A 17819-nucleotide genomic window follows, 5' to 3' on the forward strand; every position below is an offset into this window, starting at 1 on the left:
TGATCTACACTACGGCAGCAGTGATCAGTGAGATGCTTGGCTACAGCCACAAGGGGCAGTACCCTCCATGGAGAAGGAGGCTAGAGGGCAAGATCAAAGTAGCACGAAGGGAGGTTAGCCAACTAACGGAGTTGCAGAAAGGCGCGACAAAGAAGGTGCATAAGAAATACAGCAAGCTGTCCATACCTGAGGCCTTGAAACTGCCAAGCAAAGACTCACAGCCTTGGCCAGCCGCTTGAGGAGGTACACCAGAGAGATAGAAGGCAGGAGAATAAACCAGCTGTTCTCCACAGAACCAGCAAAGGTGTACTCTCAGTGGCAAGGGAACAATAAGAGAACAGCACCACCAAGGCTGGAGACGGAGCAATACTGGAAGAGCATATGGGAGAAGGACGCAACCCATAACGGCAATGCTCAGTGGCTAGTGGATCTGAGGGCAGACCATAGCGACCTCCCTGAACAGGGTCCAGTAACCATCACAGTGGCAGATGTCCAAGAAAGGGTCTCCAGTATGAAGAGTTGGACAGCACCAGGGCCCGACATGGTTCACGCCTACTGGCTGAAGAAGCTGACTGCACTCCACGAGCGCCTGGCAGCACAAATGAACCAGCTGCTAGTTAACGAGAGACACCCGGAATGGCTAACCGAAGGTCGGACGGTCCTGATCCCCAAGGACCCCAAGAAGGACCAGTCCCATCCAACTACCGACCAATAACCTGCCTCAGTACTACATGGAAGCTCCTGTCAGGCATCATATCGGCTAAGATGAACAGGCACATGGGTCAATACATGAGCGGGCACAGAAAGGGATTGGCAAGAATACCAGAGGCGCAAAACACCAGCTACTGGTAGACAGAACAGTCAGCCGAGACTGCAAGCCCAGACTGACCAACCTGTGCACAGCCTGGATTGATTACAAGAAGGCCTATGACTCAATGCCCCACAGCTGGATACTGGAATGCCTAGAATTGTACAAGATCAACAGGACCCTAAGAGCCTTCATCAGGAACTCAATGGGAATGTGGCGTACAACACTAGAGGCCAACCCAAGCCCATAGCACAAGTCACCATCAAGTGCGGGATCTACCAAGGAGATGCTCTGTCCCCACTGCTGTTCTGCATAGGCCTGAACCCCTCAGTGAGATCATTAACAAGACTGGCTACGGATACCGACTCACGGAACGGAGCGGTTGTCAGCCACCTCCTGTACATGGATGACATCAAGCTGTATGCCAAGAGTGAACGAGACATCGATTCACTGATCCACACTACCAGGATATACAGCAATGACATTGGAATGTCATTCGGGCTGGAGAAGTGTAGTCGGATGGTAACAAAGAGAGGGAAGGTAGTCAGAACTGAGGGGATTGAACTACCAGAAGGCAACATTGCAGACATAGAGGACAGTTACAAGTACCTGGGGATCCCACAGGTGAATGGGAACCATGAAGAGGCCGCTAGGAAAGCTGCAACCACCAAGTACCTGCAGAGGGTCAGGCAAGTCCTGAGGAGTCAGCTGAACGGTAAGAACAAGATCCGGGGCCATCAACACCCACGCCCTGCCCGTGATCAGGTACCCTGCTGGGGTAATAGGCTGGCCAAAGGAGGAGATAGAAGCCACTGACATCAAGACAAGAAAGCTCCTTACCATGCATGGAGGGTTTCACCCCAAGTCTAGCACCCTGAGGTTGTACGCTAAGCGGAAGGAAGGGGGCGGGGACTGGTGAGTGTCAGCACCACAGTCCAGGATGAGACAAGAAACATCCACGAATACATCACGAAGATGGCCCCAACTGACAGTGTGCTCAGTGAATACCTCAGGCAGCAGAAACCCAAGAAAGAGGAGGAAGGCGAGGAACCATCATGGAAGGACAGGCCCCTGCACGGTATGTACCACCGGCAGATAGAGGAGGTGGCTGATATCCAGAAATCCTACCAGTGGCTGGACAAAGCTGGACTGAAAGACAGCACAGAGGCACTAATCATGGCAGCACAAGAACAAGCTCTGAGCACAAGATCCATAGAGGCTGGGGTCTATCACACCAGGCAAGACCCCAGGTGCAGGCTGTGTAAAGATGCCCCTGAGACAATCCAGCACATAACAGCAGGGTGCAAGATGCTAGCAGGCAAGGCATACATGGAACGCCATAACCAAGTGGCCGGCATAGTGTACAGGAACATCTGTGCGAGTATAACCTGGAAGTCCCAAGGTCAAAATGGGAGATGCCCCCAAGGGTGATGGAGAATGACCGAGCTAAGATCCTGTGGGACTTCCAGATGCAGACGGACAAAATGGTGGTGGCTAACCAACCGGACATAGTGGTGGTAGACAAACAGAAGAAGACGGCTGTAGTGATCGATGTAGCGGTTCGAATGACAGCAATATCAGGAAGAAGGAACACGAGAAGCTGGAGAAATACCAAGGGCTCAGAGAAGAGCTCGAGAGGATGTGGAGGGTGAAGGTAACGGTGGTCCCCGTGGTAATCGGAGCACTAGGTGCGGTGACTCCCAAGCTAGGCGAGTGGCTCCAGCAGATCCCGGGAACAACATCGGAGATCTCTGTCCAGAAGAGCGCAGTCCTGGGAACAGCTAAGATACTGCAAGAGGACCCTCAAGCTCCCAGGCCTCTGGTAGAGGACCCGAGCTTGAAGGATAAACCGCCCGCAGAGGCGTGCTGGGTTTTTTTTTTTTTATATATATATATATAGAGAGAGAGAGAGAGAGAGAGAGAGTAAATAATACCCTCACGGGAGAATCGATATCTCTCTATGAGCACACCGTCGCGCCGAGCTAAAGGATCCCGTCTATCCCGCAATATACGCTAAATTCTGTAAACTCTCCTTATCAATCTTGCACCTTCCTTGCTCGCGTACAAACGGACAGGACATGGCTGCGACAGACTTCCCAAATCCACCTTCGCTTTTTTAGCCGTGGTCTGTCATCTTGATTGCACGTAGTAATTTACTATACTCTAAAATATGAATTACATCTGACATGATCTACTACATGTAATAGAATGATTAATAGTACATTTCCCTTTTTTTCGGAAATGACCTGTATGTATCTGTATGAAATCAATAAAAGAATCAAATACATTATCTTTAGTTACATTGATAATATTTATTTATGGAGAAACAGTGGCGAAATATCGCTCTTGCTTTCATATAACTGCAGCGGACATACCTGAGAGGCCGCGATCTAATCCTGTTTACATAAAGTAAACCTGCTCCCGAGCAGGTTTACGCTTACGGATCTGTCTATGACAGCAAGTCCCAGATGAGCTTCGGAGAACCGAACGATCCAAGATCACGCGAAATCGTCAACATTCAAATCCGGCTAACTTACTTAGCGAGGTACGAAGAACAGGCCCCAGTACACAGAGACCACAGCCAAACACAAACTTCCTTCATGTGAAAAAAGTGATGACCTCATGGTGGTGATCAGGAACCAGCATCACTCCTACACACACGTTTACACACACGTTTACACACATGTTTACACAAGTTTACACACACGTTTACACACACGTTTACACACATGTTTACACAAGTTTACACACACGTTTACACACATGTTTACACACACGTTTACACACACGTTTACACACACGTTTACACACACGTTTACACACATGTTTACACAAGTTTACACACATGTTTACACACGTTTACACACACGCTTACACACGTTTACACACACGCTTACACACACGCTTACACACACGTTTACACACATGTTTACACACATGTTTACACACACGTTTACACACATGTTTACACAAGCTTTACACATGTTTACACATGTTTACACACATGTTTACACACAAGCTTACACACATGTTTACACACGTTTACACACACGCTTACACACAAGCTTACACACATGTTTACACATGTTTACACACATGTTTACACACGTTTACACACGTTTACACACACGCTTACACACGTTTACATGTTTACACACGTTTACACACACGCTTACACACACGTTTACACACACGTTTACACACATGTTTACACACACGTTTACACACATGTTTACACACACGTTTACACACACGCTTACACACACGTTTACACACATGTTTACACACGTTTACACACGTTTACACACACGCTTACACACACGTTTACACATGTTTACACACACGCTTACACACACGTTTACACACGTTTACACACGTTTACACACACGCTTACACACACGTTTACACATGTTTACACACGTTACACACACACGTTTACACACACATGTTTACACACACGTTTACACACATGTTTACACACACGTTTACACACACGTTTACACACATGTTTACACACACGTTTACACACATGTTTACACACACGTTTACACACACGCTTACACACACGTTTACACACAAGCTTACACACATGTTTACACACGTTTACACACGTTTACACACACGCTTACACACACGCTTACACACACGTTTACACACACGCTTACACACACGCTTACACACACGTTTACACACATGTTTTACACACGTTTACACACGCACACACACGTTACACACACGCCACACACACACACACACACATGTTTACACACACGTTTACACACACGCTTACACACACGTTTACACACACGCTTACACACATGTTTACACACATGCCTACAATCTTCATGCTGCCGTTAGGCTGACTGCTATCAGGGACTAAAACACTTTAAGTCTGTGCCAGTTGGTGATGACAGTGGCCTTCACTTTTTGATGAAGGGGCAAATTTCTTGACTGTGGTTTTGCTGAAACAGTCGTTCAGTGCCCTGCAGCTGTGAAACCAAACTCTCAGCTCCTGATTAGGAAAAGTTTGATGTATGAATCGCTGAACTGGTTTGCACTCTAAATCCAAAAGGCAATTTCACTCATTTCACGTCATTTTTGAATGTGTTTATTTGAATTTTCTTTCCTCTTTGAAAGAGTTTTTTGTCCCATAATAATCTTGATACCCTCTCACACAAACAGCTTGATATGGATCCTTCCAGAATGAATGAATCATCTTGTGATCAGAATAATCTTTCCTCCCTTTCTGCTGTTTCAGGTCATCTTAAAAAGGACACATTTATGACTTTGACATGACAAATATCTTCATGTTGAATCTGTCCGAGCTGTTGTATTTGTGTACTTGTAGTGTCACGTTGTAACATGTTTTGTGTTTTAGGTCACCTTCAAAATAAGATGCTTTTTTTCAGGAGACTATTCTTCGATCAATTCCAAGAAGATCAAATTCTGGAAACCTCGTCACTGACGAAGCCTCGCAACGTCAGCTTACTTTATGACTCTGCTGATTAGACTGGTGTAATATTTCTAAGACAAATTCTACATTTATCATTAGAGAAGCATAAATATGATAAAAAAAATCAAAAACAAACTATTGTTAGTCTTCCACTGACTCTGCTGTTTATTTCTGATACTTGAAGGAACCCTGAAACTGAAGCATAGCATCGATATTACTTCAAGCTACGCTTTCTGAGAGTACCAGTGTTTCTGTATTACCGCTGACATTGTCTTGCTTCCATTTGGACTGACTGCAGTTAGTTTGGAGACTTAATAAAAGCCCAGCAGGCAGGAGAAGAGGCGCTAAACAAAAGGACTTTTTCTTTTTCTGGAAAGCAAATGAGAAAATGGTGCTGCCTGTGAACCACAGCCTGCGTTCTCCTAAATGTTTTTTCATATTTTTTAAACACACTTCCTACATCATTCACAGTTTAACATTTGTCGTTTCGCAGAGAGCCGCTTCTATAAAAAGTGAAACATGCCTGAGTGCGGTCGGCTGGGTAAACAGGGGTTAAACATTTCCGCAGTAGGAGTGCAGAGCGGCTTATGTGCTTGGCACCAGCAGAAAAGTTGTGTGGAGACACAGGAAATTGTTCTCCAACAGAAAGCAATTAATCCTGTTTCGAGGTCCTCTTTTGTAGTACACTTAATCTTAGCTGGAGGACAGATGATTGAAAACTGCAGAGAGGCGGTGTGTGTGTGGAAACGGTGTGTGTGTGTGTTTTATGTCTTCTATCTGAAGACGTGTGTATGTGTGTGTTGCTACTGTATGGCAGTGATGGAAGGAAGCAGGCTAATATAAACAGCTACAAAAACATGAAGTGTTCATATGTGTACCTGGTCCTCCTCTCCACCTCCCTCCTCGTCATATTTCAGGATGTTGTCCCGTACGTCGTCCTCTGGGTCGATGAGGAGCTGCTTGGCCTGACGTTCCTTATCCCTCCTCTTCATCCACATCACAAACAGCAGCACCAACACTGCAACACAAGAGTGACGCAAGCAGATGAGGACACTGGCTAACAGCCACATGAAGGCCTCAGTGAACACCAGTGAGTCTCCATAAAGGGCTTCAGAGACCACCAACTGTTTTATGTTTCAGCTCAGACTGAAAGAACAAATCTACCAATCAGAGGCTCCGTTACAAACCCCATATTGACTCACAGTAGGAGAGAAAACTGAAAAAGACTCATCTACTGACATACTGAGCCATCTCACAGTCACAGATATATAAGATGTGATTCTGTCAGATATCTAAGCTGGAGTGGTCCCAGTATGATGTTACACTGAGGCCCAGTATTGTCAAAAACATCTCCCTGCCCTAAAACACAGCAATGACATCATTTTGCTTTAGTTAGCAGCTACATGTTTGCATCTTCCTTTGAAAGCATCAGTATGCATTTGTTAAACCATCTACTAAGCCCTGCAGACCACATGCTGCCACGCTCACATGACATGCATGTCAGTTATGCCAACAGTGATATGTAAATATGCCTTTGGTTTTTATTTCTCTCCTTGTTGTCTTTGAATTTGCAGATATGTTCCCACTTTTCTCTGCGTCTCTGCTCTGGCAGTGAAACATTGTATCTCACATGGAGTTTGTATAATACAATATCATTATGTTTCCATTGTTTATGTCTTTCACTTTCAGTTCTCTTCAAACTGGATATAAACATGCAGTCCATAAAGCAGCTGCTGCATTGGCCTGATTTTCCTCGACTCCCTTATTCATTTGAATTGAAGCTGCCACAGAAATGTGGAACTTTGCACAAACACCAGAGAGCAGCACGCATGGCTGTCCCATCATATCAGAACGCTGCACTTTCTCCTGATTTATAGTTTCACATCTGTCTTTTTCCAGACTGGTTCTCTATTTTAAACCACGAGGCAGTTCTCCAGGAGACTGCCTTCATCATCTCTGATGCAAGATTTGAATCACCACTGCAAAGCCCCTGTTATCTCCTCAAGTACCTTGTACACAGTCACAGTTCAATACAAAATAGCTGCATGTTTCATTCCATTCTTTACAATACTTGCTGCCGTATGCTGGGATTTCAGCTCTTATTTTGAGACAGCTGGTGGGTTTTAAAAGTCAGTGTGAATCTCTGTCTTACTGATCACATTAATCTGGAGGGATTTATGAGACAGCTCAGGGTGCGCGCGTATTCATGAACCTGCACCAATGTACCTGCACAGGCCGAAATACATGAGGATGCTGAGAGAAATTCTAAATGACAATTGAAACCCCAGAGAGCCGATAATGTCACCATTAGTAACATTTCTCAGTATAACCATCAGCAAAAGCTGGATGCTATCCACCGAACCGCCTTTCAACAGGATACCAGACAACACATCCAGTTTATTTAGAATGCAAATCACTGCTGCTCCACAATTGACATCATTCCATAATGTGGGAAATGTTCCTCAGTCTGAGTCCTAAACTTCCCATCTGTAGGTGACCAGGCCCAGGAGCTGGTAGAAGCCTGTTTGCCAGAGATGTAAAGAAACATGCAGCTTTGCAACTTTCTCTGAAGAACAGATCAAACTAAGGAGAATACTTCACACACTGAAAAGTGCTGCAAATTACCTATGGCCACCAAGGTCGCAAAAACCTTTTTTATGGAGTGCTGAATATGGCCAAAAAAACAAATCTAAAAAAGATCAATATGGCCGTTTCCATATAAACAGAAAATCCCATGGGGCCCAGCTTATCTTAGAGCCTAACTCTATTCAAAATACAAGAGACAATGATGCATTTCCTTGAAAATTTTATTCCAAAATCATAAATAACCCAGGCTGCTGGTTATAAATGGTGTTGGTACCCAGTCATATGCACAGTGTTCACAGTGATACATTTCAAGAACTGTAAATTTAGGTCAAAGTAAAGAGAAATACCTCAAACTAATGAGCTTTTTATTTAATAATTATTTATTTAATAATAATATATTAATAAATGTATATAAACAGGTGACTGTAACTGTGCATGACTCCCCTGCAGTACCATCACGGCCCACCGGGGGCCCCCGGCTCACACTATAGCACACATTATATCCTGATATAATATGATTGAAAAAACCCTTTAAGTTAGGCATGTGTGTGCTTGTCAGCTACACATGTAAACGCTGTTGCTCCTTCCAGCTGACCAAAGGAATCCCAGTCAGTTAAATGCATATCAATATACAACTGTAGCTCCAACGGCAGCAGCCCTGACAAGCTTCTTTGTGCCCCTCCTCTCTTTCCCTGAATGGAAACTGAAACTGACTGAGTGGGGAGAGTAAACAGATGACACCTGTGCTAACCCTTAGATAAGCCTGCAACTAAAGTGATGTGCAGCCAGGGGGTGGATACTAGCATTAGCAAGGAGGGCTGTGTATTTTATTTGTAAAACCAAGGAAAGCCATAAAGTGTCGAGATGGCACGAGCATTTAGTCTAACTGCTTCCACGTGTGCAGTTTCTGCTGCTGCTGTCTGCTAGCTTTAGCTTAGCTGGATCTCTCCACCACGTTTGTGCTGTTTGTGCCTCTTTGAGTATTTGTAGTTATCTGACAGGTGATACAGCGTGCTGCCTGCTGCCTGCACAAGGAGTTTGTGCTTCAGTGTTGGTGAGTGAAATTAAAGCAAGTGCTTTACTCAGCACCAGTTAGCATGTTTGTTTGGACCCATACTGTTTATGAATACTGTTTACTGGTGGTGGTCAGAGGGCCCGGTGGCGCCAGTGTCCGGCAGCCTCGCCTCTGTCAGTGCGCCCCAGGGTGGCTGTGGCTACAATGTAGCTGCCATCACCAGTGTGTGAATGGGTGGATGACTGGATATGTAAAGCGCTTTGGGGTCCTTAGGGACTAGTAAGGCGCTATATAAATACAGGCCATTTATATGAATGTAGCTTCTGGTGTTCATTTATAACTCGATACTCCAGCCTTTCATCGAAATGTAGCCACATGTGACAAAGCCATATCACAAGGGCTGCAGCCATCTTTTATATACAGTCTATGGTCAAGAGCTGATGGTAATGTTGTAGCCATTATTTAAAATAAAGATGTATTATAAATGTGGTAATAGTAATAAACGTATTGACATCTCCAGTTCTCTGCACAGCCCTGCTGTCTTTGCTGCTACACAAAAGCATTTCCAAAGTCAGTACAGTAAAATACCAGAAACCTTCATCTTCCATCAGAGACTGAAATGAAGCTTCATTTAAACTGATTTGACTTCACTTAGCTCTAAATCTGAAACTCAGAGTTCACTTTGATGTCTTTCAGCTCTCAAACCTCAGTTCAGTATTTCCTCTTGTAGCATTGGCTGCTTTCGTTGTCCCTTAGTTACTGAATCAGGTCCATGACAGGCATATTGATGTGCTGCTCTCCTGCTTGTGGCTGTTTCTTCCGACTCCATTTGACCTCCTCTCGGCACAGCCGGACTTTATCAGTGGCGGCGTTTTTGTGCACAAAAATGGCCGTCATAATGATTTGAATGCTTCGTTCACGCCTTGTGTAACTTGAGGTGACATTACAATTTCCAGTAAGATTGCAGTTATTAAAATATAGTAGAGCAGATTTCATTAAAGCTTCTCTGGCCCTGAATGCCTGCTGCACTAATAATTTTTCTGCCACAGCTCAGTGTAGCCTGCAGCGCTTTGGCAATGGCTCTATTTTAAAGTATCCTAGCTGGCCAAAATGCTTTTATTCTAACTGGCTAATCAAACAGTTTGATTTGATCCATCATGTGAAACCCGAGTGAGAGCTCTGTGTTTATTTCTTTAAAGAACCTACGCTTTAAAAGTGTGACTCAGTGGTTAAATCCAAGCACACGGCTTCAGATCTCGTTTTTGTGTAAGAACACTCTGCAGTGCTCCAGCTGGTTATCAGTGAGCCTGACTTTGTTTGCTTTCCTGCTCTTCTGTCACCTGTAGCATTGTGCTGAGGAAGCAGCTCAAAGGGCCACTCAGAGTGTCCAAGCACATCAAGTGCTACTTGCTAACAAGGACATAATTCAAGAAAAACTGTAAGACGTTTGACACCAACACTTTGGATTAGGCCTGAAATGTCTTATGGCTCATAGGATCTGACTGTAGCTGAGCTGCAGCAGCAAACTGAACTATATCTTTAGCTCTGCTGTCGTGGCCTCTGTTCATACATTTACAAACACAGAAAAGAATGCATATTTAACAGCTGCTGTATTTTGCACAGGGAGTTGACGGTGCAGTGAACACACAGGGTTTAGCAGCATCGCTACATACCTGAAGACCCACAACTCTATCAGCACCACTGAGCTGAAGAACGTAATAGTATCTGACCCAAGGTCTACAAGCATAGTAATTAATTTCTGGTAATTTGATTGGACACAACTATACTTAGAAATAAGTACCCTGTGAACACAATATGCACACACGAGTACAGCTGAGGATGATGGGAAAGTCATTAGTTTTGCAGGTATTTAGTCATAAGCCAAAGCACTCGATAGATTAAAATTGTGACCCGATGAAGTGATTATAATTCACCTTCACAGGAACATAAATGTCTGTAGAACATTTCACAGCAGTCCATTCAATATTTAATTTGACCCAAAGTGATCTACTGATGGACACACTGATGCTGCCAGTGAGGATGAAACTGCAAACAGATCGACAGTAAATGAAACGGCTAAAGAAGGAACATCTATAAGCAGTGATAAATGTTTCCAATGGATAAGAATTAGTTTATTACCAAACATCTGGTCTAAGGCTTTATTTTGCCTTGTTTGGCCGGTTCTAGCCACTTTCTGTGGTATCATTTATTTTCCGAATACAATGTCATCATAAGTTAATGCCCGAGTAATCAAATATCATTTCTGCAGCAATCTTAGTTCACTCTGGAAATCAGATTATTTCCATCTGCAGTAAATTATATGTGGCAAAATGGCTCGAGGCAGATCTCAGATCTCAGCACAGAACAGAGACATCACGACAACAGATGTGACATTCATTAAGTCACATGCAGCACCTTATATGAGGTCTGAGAATTGGATGGACAGAATCAGCTTCGCCATCAGGCATCATTTTCTGTTCTTCTGCCCTCTTTATTCTGGCTTCTCTCTGGTTTTGTTCAGTCAGGCTCTAGTACAGTGTGCCTACATGCCCTTCACACACGTTTCCACACGGTACAGCCTCACAGATTAGCAGCAGCCTTAAGGTTAGGTGCCTAGATATGCTGCCCAGACTTTCAGTTCTGGAAGGTTCAATACTCATGAGTTGATCAGTCACACCTAATGAAGCTTTGGTTGCAAACAATCTCTGCAGACAGCATTTGTTGAAATGCAGAGTCCAAACCACTGGCTGCCGTCTGCTGACAAATTAGCTTTATTAGCTTTCTCCAAATACACCTGCATTCATAACCACGGGTAAGAAAAAGGCCTGAGGACAGTCAGGAGACGAGCTAACAGGTTCCCACACTGGGCAGGTGGGAGTTACTGTCAGGATGTGGATCAATGTGTGTGTGTGTGGGCTCACCTAACAGGATGATGATGCAGATGAGGATGGCGATGATCGCTCCGGTGCCCAGTCCAGCTGCGATGATTCGCTCCATGTCCACACAGTCTCCATGGTGATCACACTGACACACCTTGACCCTCAGGTAGGATGTGTTGGACATGGGCAAGTTGCCAGAGTCTGTTATTGTGATGGGGACCTCATAGAGCCCACTGGCCAGGAAACCTATCCGCAGTCGAAGCTGGGCATGCTCACCTACGATGACGCAGGGATGGAAGGATAAACAGATGGATACAGATGAGTCACTGTCACTGACCCCTGGAGGTGGTTATAGGAAGGTTTCCAGCTGTTCAACTATTGTAGCAAACTAACAAAAAAATGTTTGACTTTTTTCCTTTGCAAAAAACTTTCCACAATAAATAAAGAGAAGATTTTAATCCATTTTCCTTTTACCTACTTTCAAGGATACCATTTGAAACAGAACGTGACGTCCAAACAGAACATTTCACCCGAGGCTTGAACTCATTTCCTGCTGTGTTACTGAACTACTTAAGTCAAAAGGAGAATAAAATGTTTATTTCTAAATAGTGCCTGCCACAAAGTGCAAGTGCTCTCCAGACAATTGATTTAGAGTGCACCAAGCAGGGACTCACTGTGAGATGTAGCTCACATAGCCAAGATGAGAAAGATAATGATTTTTCCTGTTTATATAGTGTTTCTTAACAGAGACCAAATGGTTTGTAAGCAGTGCTAACGGACAGTTTAATGTGCAAATCGCAAGTATCCCAGAAACTCGATAAACTACGGCGTGTTTCAAAAGATGAAACGCTTGTTTTATACCTAAAATGTGTCACATGACTTTTAATCGCTGCACAAAATGTATTTATTTATGTTCACTGGTCCAGAGCCTGATGGCTTTCAGTGCATTAATTATAGACGAGTCTGTTGGGTGTCAAACAGTCACCCACACATCATACACAACAGGTCTCTATTTATATAGTTGTTTTAAGTATATTTGAATTTGCCAAGCTTTCATCATATTACCACCAACATGTTCCAATGTTGGAGTTAACATAACACAAGCAAACAAGCAAACCTGCTTTTTTGGTCTTTCAGGATTGTCTTCCATACTTGACCCTCTACGATGCTACGTATGATATGCTGCACAGACACTTGGGTGGAAAGAACAAGTTTACTCTACAGTTTTAATGCTTTAGTTTGGTTTAGATCTTCAGGGTCAGCTGCTGCTAACCAGCTAGCCCAGTTCTTCCTGTCTTACATTTCCTCACTGTTAGCTGAGCAGGTCACTGTTGTGTTGAACTCCAGTTTCCTGTCCAGCTGTCAGATGAACTCCGACTCCACAGTCATGTACTGCAGCTGGTGACAGCTCTGTAGTAGTTTTACTACCAGAGTTTGTAGTAGGTGGAAAAGCTGCAGCGCAACAGAAGGGCTGTAGCTGCAGACTGGAGCCGGAGTCGGTCCACATCACATTAGGATGAGGAATCACTACTATCTGTTTCTCACAAAGTATAAATGTATGAATGACAAAAACATAAAAACTAAAAGAGCTTAGGCCTACACTGTAAAGTTTTCCTCAGTAAACCTTCACAGATGTTTTCATACAGCTTAGTAATGATACGAGTGAAGAAGAGGCTGCAAAGGAGGTGTAGCGAGATCAAGCACTGGAGGATGAGAAGCTCCACCTGACCAGCGACCTGGCTGCATAATAATGACATTTACATCAGGTGTTACATCATCGAATGCCAGTCTTCAAACCTCGAGGCAGCAGTGCTGACATCTCTGTGACTTCAGCCTGACTTGGCCTAACATCACAGGGAGCCACTCTAAAGTGATTTAGTGCACCTTTACTGGGCCTCGTTATCATATGTAGAGAGGCAATTGGACCATCAGGACACTGAAAGAGCAAATGAATTTCTCAAGCTTACTGGAAAGTGATGCTGTCATTATCTCATGACCTACGCCTGACACTGAGCGATTGGCATGACTTGAAATCTTGGAAGAATTCCTCCCACAGACAGTTATTAACTGAATGAAAGTACAATGAAAAACTGGAACATTATCCAGTACTGACCGTTGAGGCGATGGAGAGTCCAGTTGCGACGTACATCCGAGGGACGATTAGCCAGCTCGAAGGCGAAGGGTCCAGCATTGGGGCTCAGGTCGGGGTCGCTGGCTGTGAGGTTGAGAGCATTGGGCTCCGGCCTCTCACACATTTCCACCTCAGGCGGGAACACATGAGGCGCGTTGTCATTTATGTCAGTCAGGTAAATCTGAAGGGTGCCTGTCCCACTGGCAGGGGGGGTACCTGCAAACCAGCAGCAATGCTCAATATTTAAGTTTAGATAGCACAGAACAGTTACTGCACCAGACGTGGCTGAAGTTCATTTCTATACGTGGTCCTGAGGTGTGGGGAGAAGATGCAAACTGAGACAAATTAAAGCTGAAATCTTTCTTCTTTTTTTCATAAATTAGCTCTCCATTATCAGCACGTCTATAAAACTTTCTCAAAAACAAAACTACACGTCAGGTAGTCTTCACAATTTCTGTCTCACATATGTAGGCTCTATAAATGACTGCTTTATATTAAATCTATAGTGAAAGGTTTCCTGTATCTTTCCTTAAATAATGAGTAATAACCATTTGACTTGTAAGAGACACATACTGACTGTACTTTGAATGAAATTTTCTGCTAATTTTTTCATTTCCCACATGAAGCAAAGAAAACATGGTGGGAACAATTTCCTCTGTAAAGCCTAACAAAAAACAAAGAATAGAAATAGGAGTCACACAATCATTCTGCTGATGCTTCCTGGAATAAATCAGACATGTTATTTTGCAGAGGACTGTGCTGGAGCATGAGGTTCGAAATATAGTCATTAAAACAAAGACCTTTGTTTTTCTGACCAGATAGATGTAAAAAAATAACGTATTGATTAATAACATGTTGTGAACAAAGTGCAACACTGCACATGTGCAGCAGAGGTGTTGCATTTGAATCACCAACATGCATATTCTCTCTCTGTGCCATTAAACTTCATTGTGAGCAAAAACAAATCAAACACATGAGTGAGCCGCGATGTTGCCCGACCGTGTTCTTTTATTACCTTGAACACGCTGTTGGTTAATGTGACACTGTGGGAAACAGTCCTCGACAAATCCACACCTGACTTCCAGCCTGACTATCAATCAATCCTCAATGATCCACGATGCTCAGTGCAACGTGTGGATACTTACAGAATATCTATCACAAGCTTCTACAGCAGTGATACAGTAAGAGACATGATGATGCGCCATCGTCTACTTTCATTAATCAATGATTACAAATGTATTGAACTCAGCAGGAGCTACAGTGTGCACATACGGTGACCACCAACACACTGCAGACACACTCTTGCACAAGCTTGTGTGTTTGTCTCTGTGTTTGGGCTTTTTGTGCATGTCTGTGCATATCTGTGTGTGTGTGTGTGTGTGTGTGTGTGAGAGAGAGAGAGACAAGGGCAGAGAAAGTGCTAAGACAGTCAGTTAGCAGGAAGCTGGAGCACAGCGGGTTCTCTGTGCAGAGGGGTCTATGGCAGACTGCATGGACTGAGCTGCTGCTGAATGACATTCCCCTGCAACAATTTTCTACTTTGAACAGAGAATCCTCTTTTCTCTCTTTTCTGTGGCTATAAAGAACAACTGTGATCCGAAACAAAAGGGAGACTTTGGAAATTGTGCACTAAACAGGCAGGAAAACATCTCCATTAGTAATCAATGAGAGTACTGTGTCCAAAAGACCGTCTGTGTAGTCCTACAAGAGGTGAAGCATAATTGAATAAAGGTGGAACAATCTGTTGCTCACAGGGGAAGATGTGTGTCCAGCACAGGACAAGGCCAAACTCTGTAAACCACGGGCAGCATGCTGAAGCTGTTTCACAGACTCTGTTTCTAATGTGACTGGGCATCCTGCTGGCCTGATGTTTGAGGAACAATAACTATGATGAATCAAATACAATATTACTTCAGCAAGAAGTGGCAAAACACGCCGTCCCTCAAGTGGCTTTAAAAGTGAATCAGTCCCAGTATGAAACTAGCCAACTTTACAGCAGAAATAAACCTGTTTATAGCCTGGGTTTGAATTTCCTCCATAAAACTGTGCTCTTCTATTAAATAATGCACCTGACTGTATTAAAGTTTATTCTTCAAGTTATTCATTAGGTTCGTGACAGATGGCTGCAGCGAGCTGTCTGCTCGATGGAGTCTGTGATATTCATGCTCTTTAACCTGTTGGCTAATCTGCCGCTGCCCAGTTGCAGCCATCTATGCTTATGTAGCAGTAGCTGGTGTTAGTCCAGTGAATCCACTGCTGTGTGCGTGAGAGACGACTGTAGACAACACTGTTTCCCACAGTTCACCTGCAGAAACAGCTTCAGCTGCTTATACTAATTAGCGAGTATCCCAGCCACTGTGATGTACCCATGCAGCCCACTGTGGTCTTCCTCCATCTGGGAGAAATGGATATTCCCTGACCCACTGGGAAAAACCGCCTCTGAGTACTGTGGTCGCTGTCATACTGTTTGCATGGAACATCTGATTTATTCCCAAACACTCGCCAACTATTGTCTGAGAGGTAACTGTGAACAGAAGCAGCCATTTTCCTTTAAAATAAAAGCTGTGTGAATCAAATTCAAACCATTTTTACTCTGAACTTGAACATTTTTCATTTTTGGTTTTTGTGTCGCTCCTTTTCCATGACTGTGTAGCAGTTAGTGAATGTTTGGAGACAAACATGCAAACTTCCATGCAAACTAGATGCAAACTGCAGGCCACCGAGGCAATCATAAAGTTTTTGATGCAGCGCCCTCTTTGCAACCAGGTTTGCTTAAAAAGTGGGTCCTAGCACTGGCATCAGTCTTTGTGACTGCTCTGAGTACACCATCGAGGAACATAAAGTGCACTTCCTACATACTCAGTAGTGGGAACACTGGTTTTTGGGGTTTTTTCACAGAGAGTGTGACAGACTTGTGCTACCAACTGTAGTTATCAAGATAAGGAAGATGGAAACCTTTTTATCATTTAGCAAGTAAACTGCAAATACTAACAAGTTAGTTATATTAGTGGTTTAACCACTGTAACGTTCTCCAGCAGTTATTTATTTTACCAAAAAGCACAACTCAACAAAACCATGTTATCAGTTACATTGATGCCAAAAACCTGTTAAGCAGTTTGTATCATTAGTTTTGTCACTTAAATATCGAACGCCAGCTTATGGCTGTTTCCATGTAGCACTTCCTGCACCAGGAGCTGCACTATGACACTGACTCCACAGTGAAGCAGCACTAGTGCAGTTAACCCTTGTATTGTGTTCGGGTCTGTGAGACCCATGCCATTTAGAGGCTGCTGCCCTTTTAGGCAGTATAGACCATCAAAACCTGCAAAATATGGTATGAAGATATTTACACTTGATTATAAGTGATTTTGTTTTTTTTATAACATTTTATTAAAAAAAACGAGAAGCACATTAATTCATAAATGTGATCGAACAAAATTAAGCATATTTGCAGTTCACATGGCTCGTAATTGGGATAAAGTAAACATCTGTTGAGTAATTTAACATAAAATTGTTTGATAGTGTTAACTGGAAAGCCAAAACTCTAGCACCACACAAGGGTTAATGAAAGAGCAGTGAGGCATAGTGAACACAATCCACCTCTGTATGTGGGGGATGGGTTACTGCCGGACAGCAGCACAGCCTGTATGTCTCACCGTTATCAGATGCCATGAAGGTAACGTTGTAGTGGTTGTTCTTGATATATGGAGACTCTCGGTCAAGAATGGCAATGGTGGAAATCTGTCCGTTAGCCGGGTTAATCTCCAGCCAGTTGGCAGGGTCATACATCTTGGAGTACCTGTGTTCAGTGAGAGAGAGCCAGCATGAGAAGCCACCACAGAGAGGCCTCTTTATCTGCTTCCCTGGCTGCACGCCGAGCAGCCACTGGGAGCTGATGTATGGGGACTGCGGCACGCTCTCTCAAGGCAGCCACAACTCATTCATTT

At 43.8% G+C, this 17819-nt stretch overlaps 1 protein-coding gene across 1 annotated transcript in view; it reads right to left on the minus strand.

The window, feature by feature from the left end:
* Positions 1-17819, minus strand: part of LOC116333102 (cadherin-2-like) — a 101412-nt gene that overhangs the window by 19036 nt on the left and 64557 nt on the right. The window contains exons 11-14 of the mRNA XM_031756253.2: positions 17529-17671; positions 13855-14088; positions 11784-12017; positions 6140-6279 (exon numbers count right to left, since the gene is read on the minus strand). Coding sequence (XP_031612113.1) covers positions 6140-6279; positions 11784-12017; positions 13855-14088; positions 17529-17671 — 751 coding nt within the window. The remainder of the gene's footprint in view (positions 1-6139; positions 6280-11783; positions 12018-13854; positions 14089-17528; positions 17672-17819) is intronic.

Source organism: Oreochromis aureus, linkage group 15, assembly GCF_013358895.1.
Source record: "Oreochromis aureus strain Israel breed Guangdong linkage group 15, ZZ_aureus, whole genome shotgun sequence".
NCBI lineage: Eukaryota > Metazoa > Chordata > Actinopteri > Cichliformes > Cichlidae > Oreochromis > Oreochromis aureus.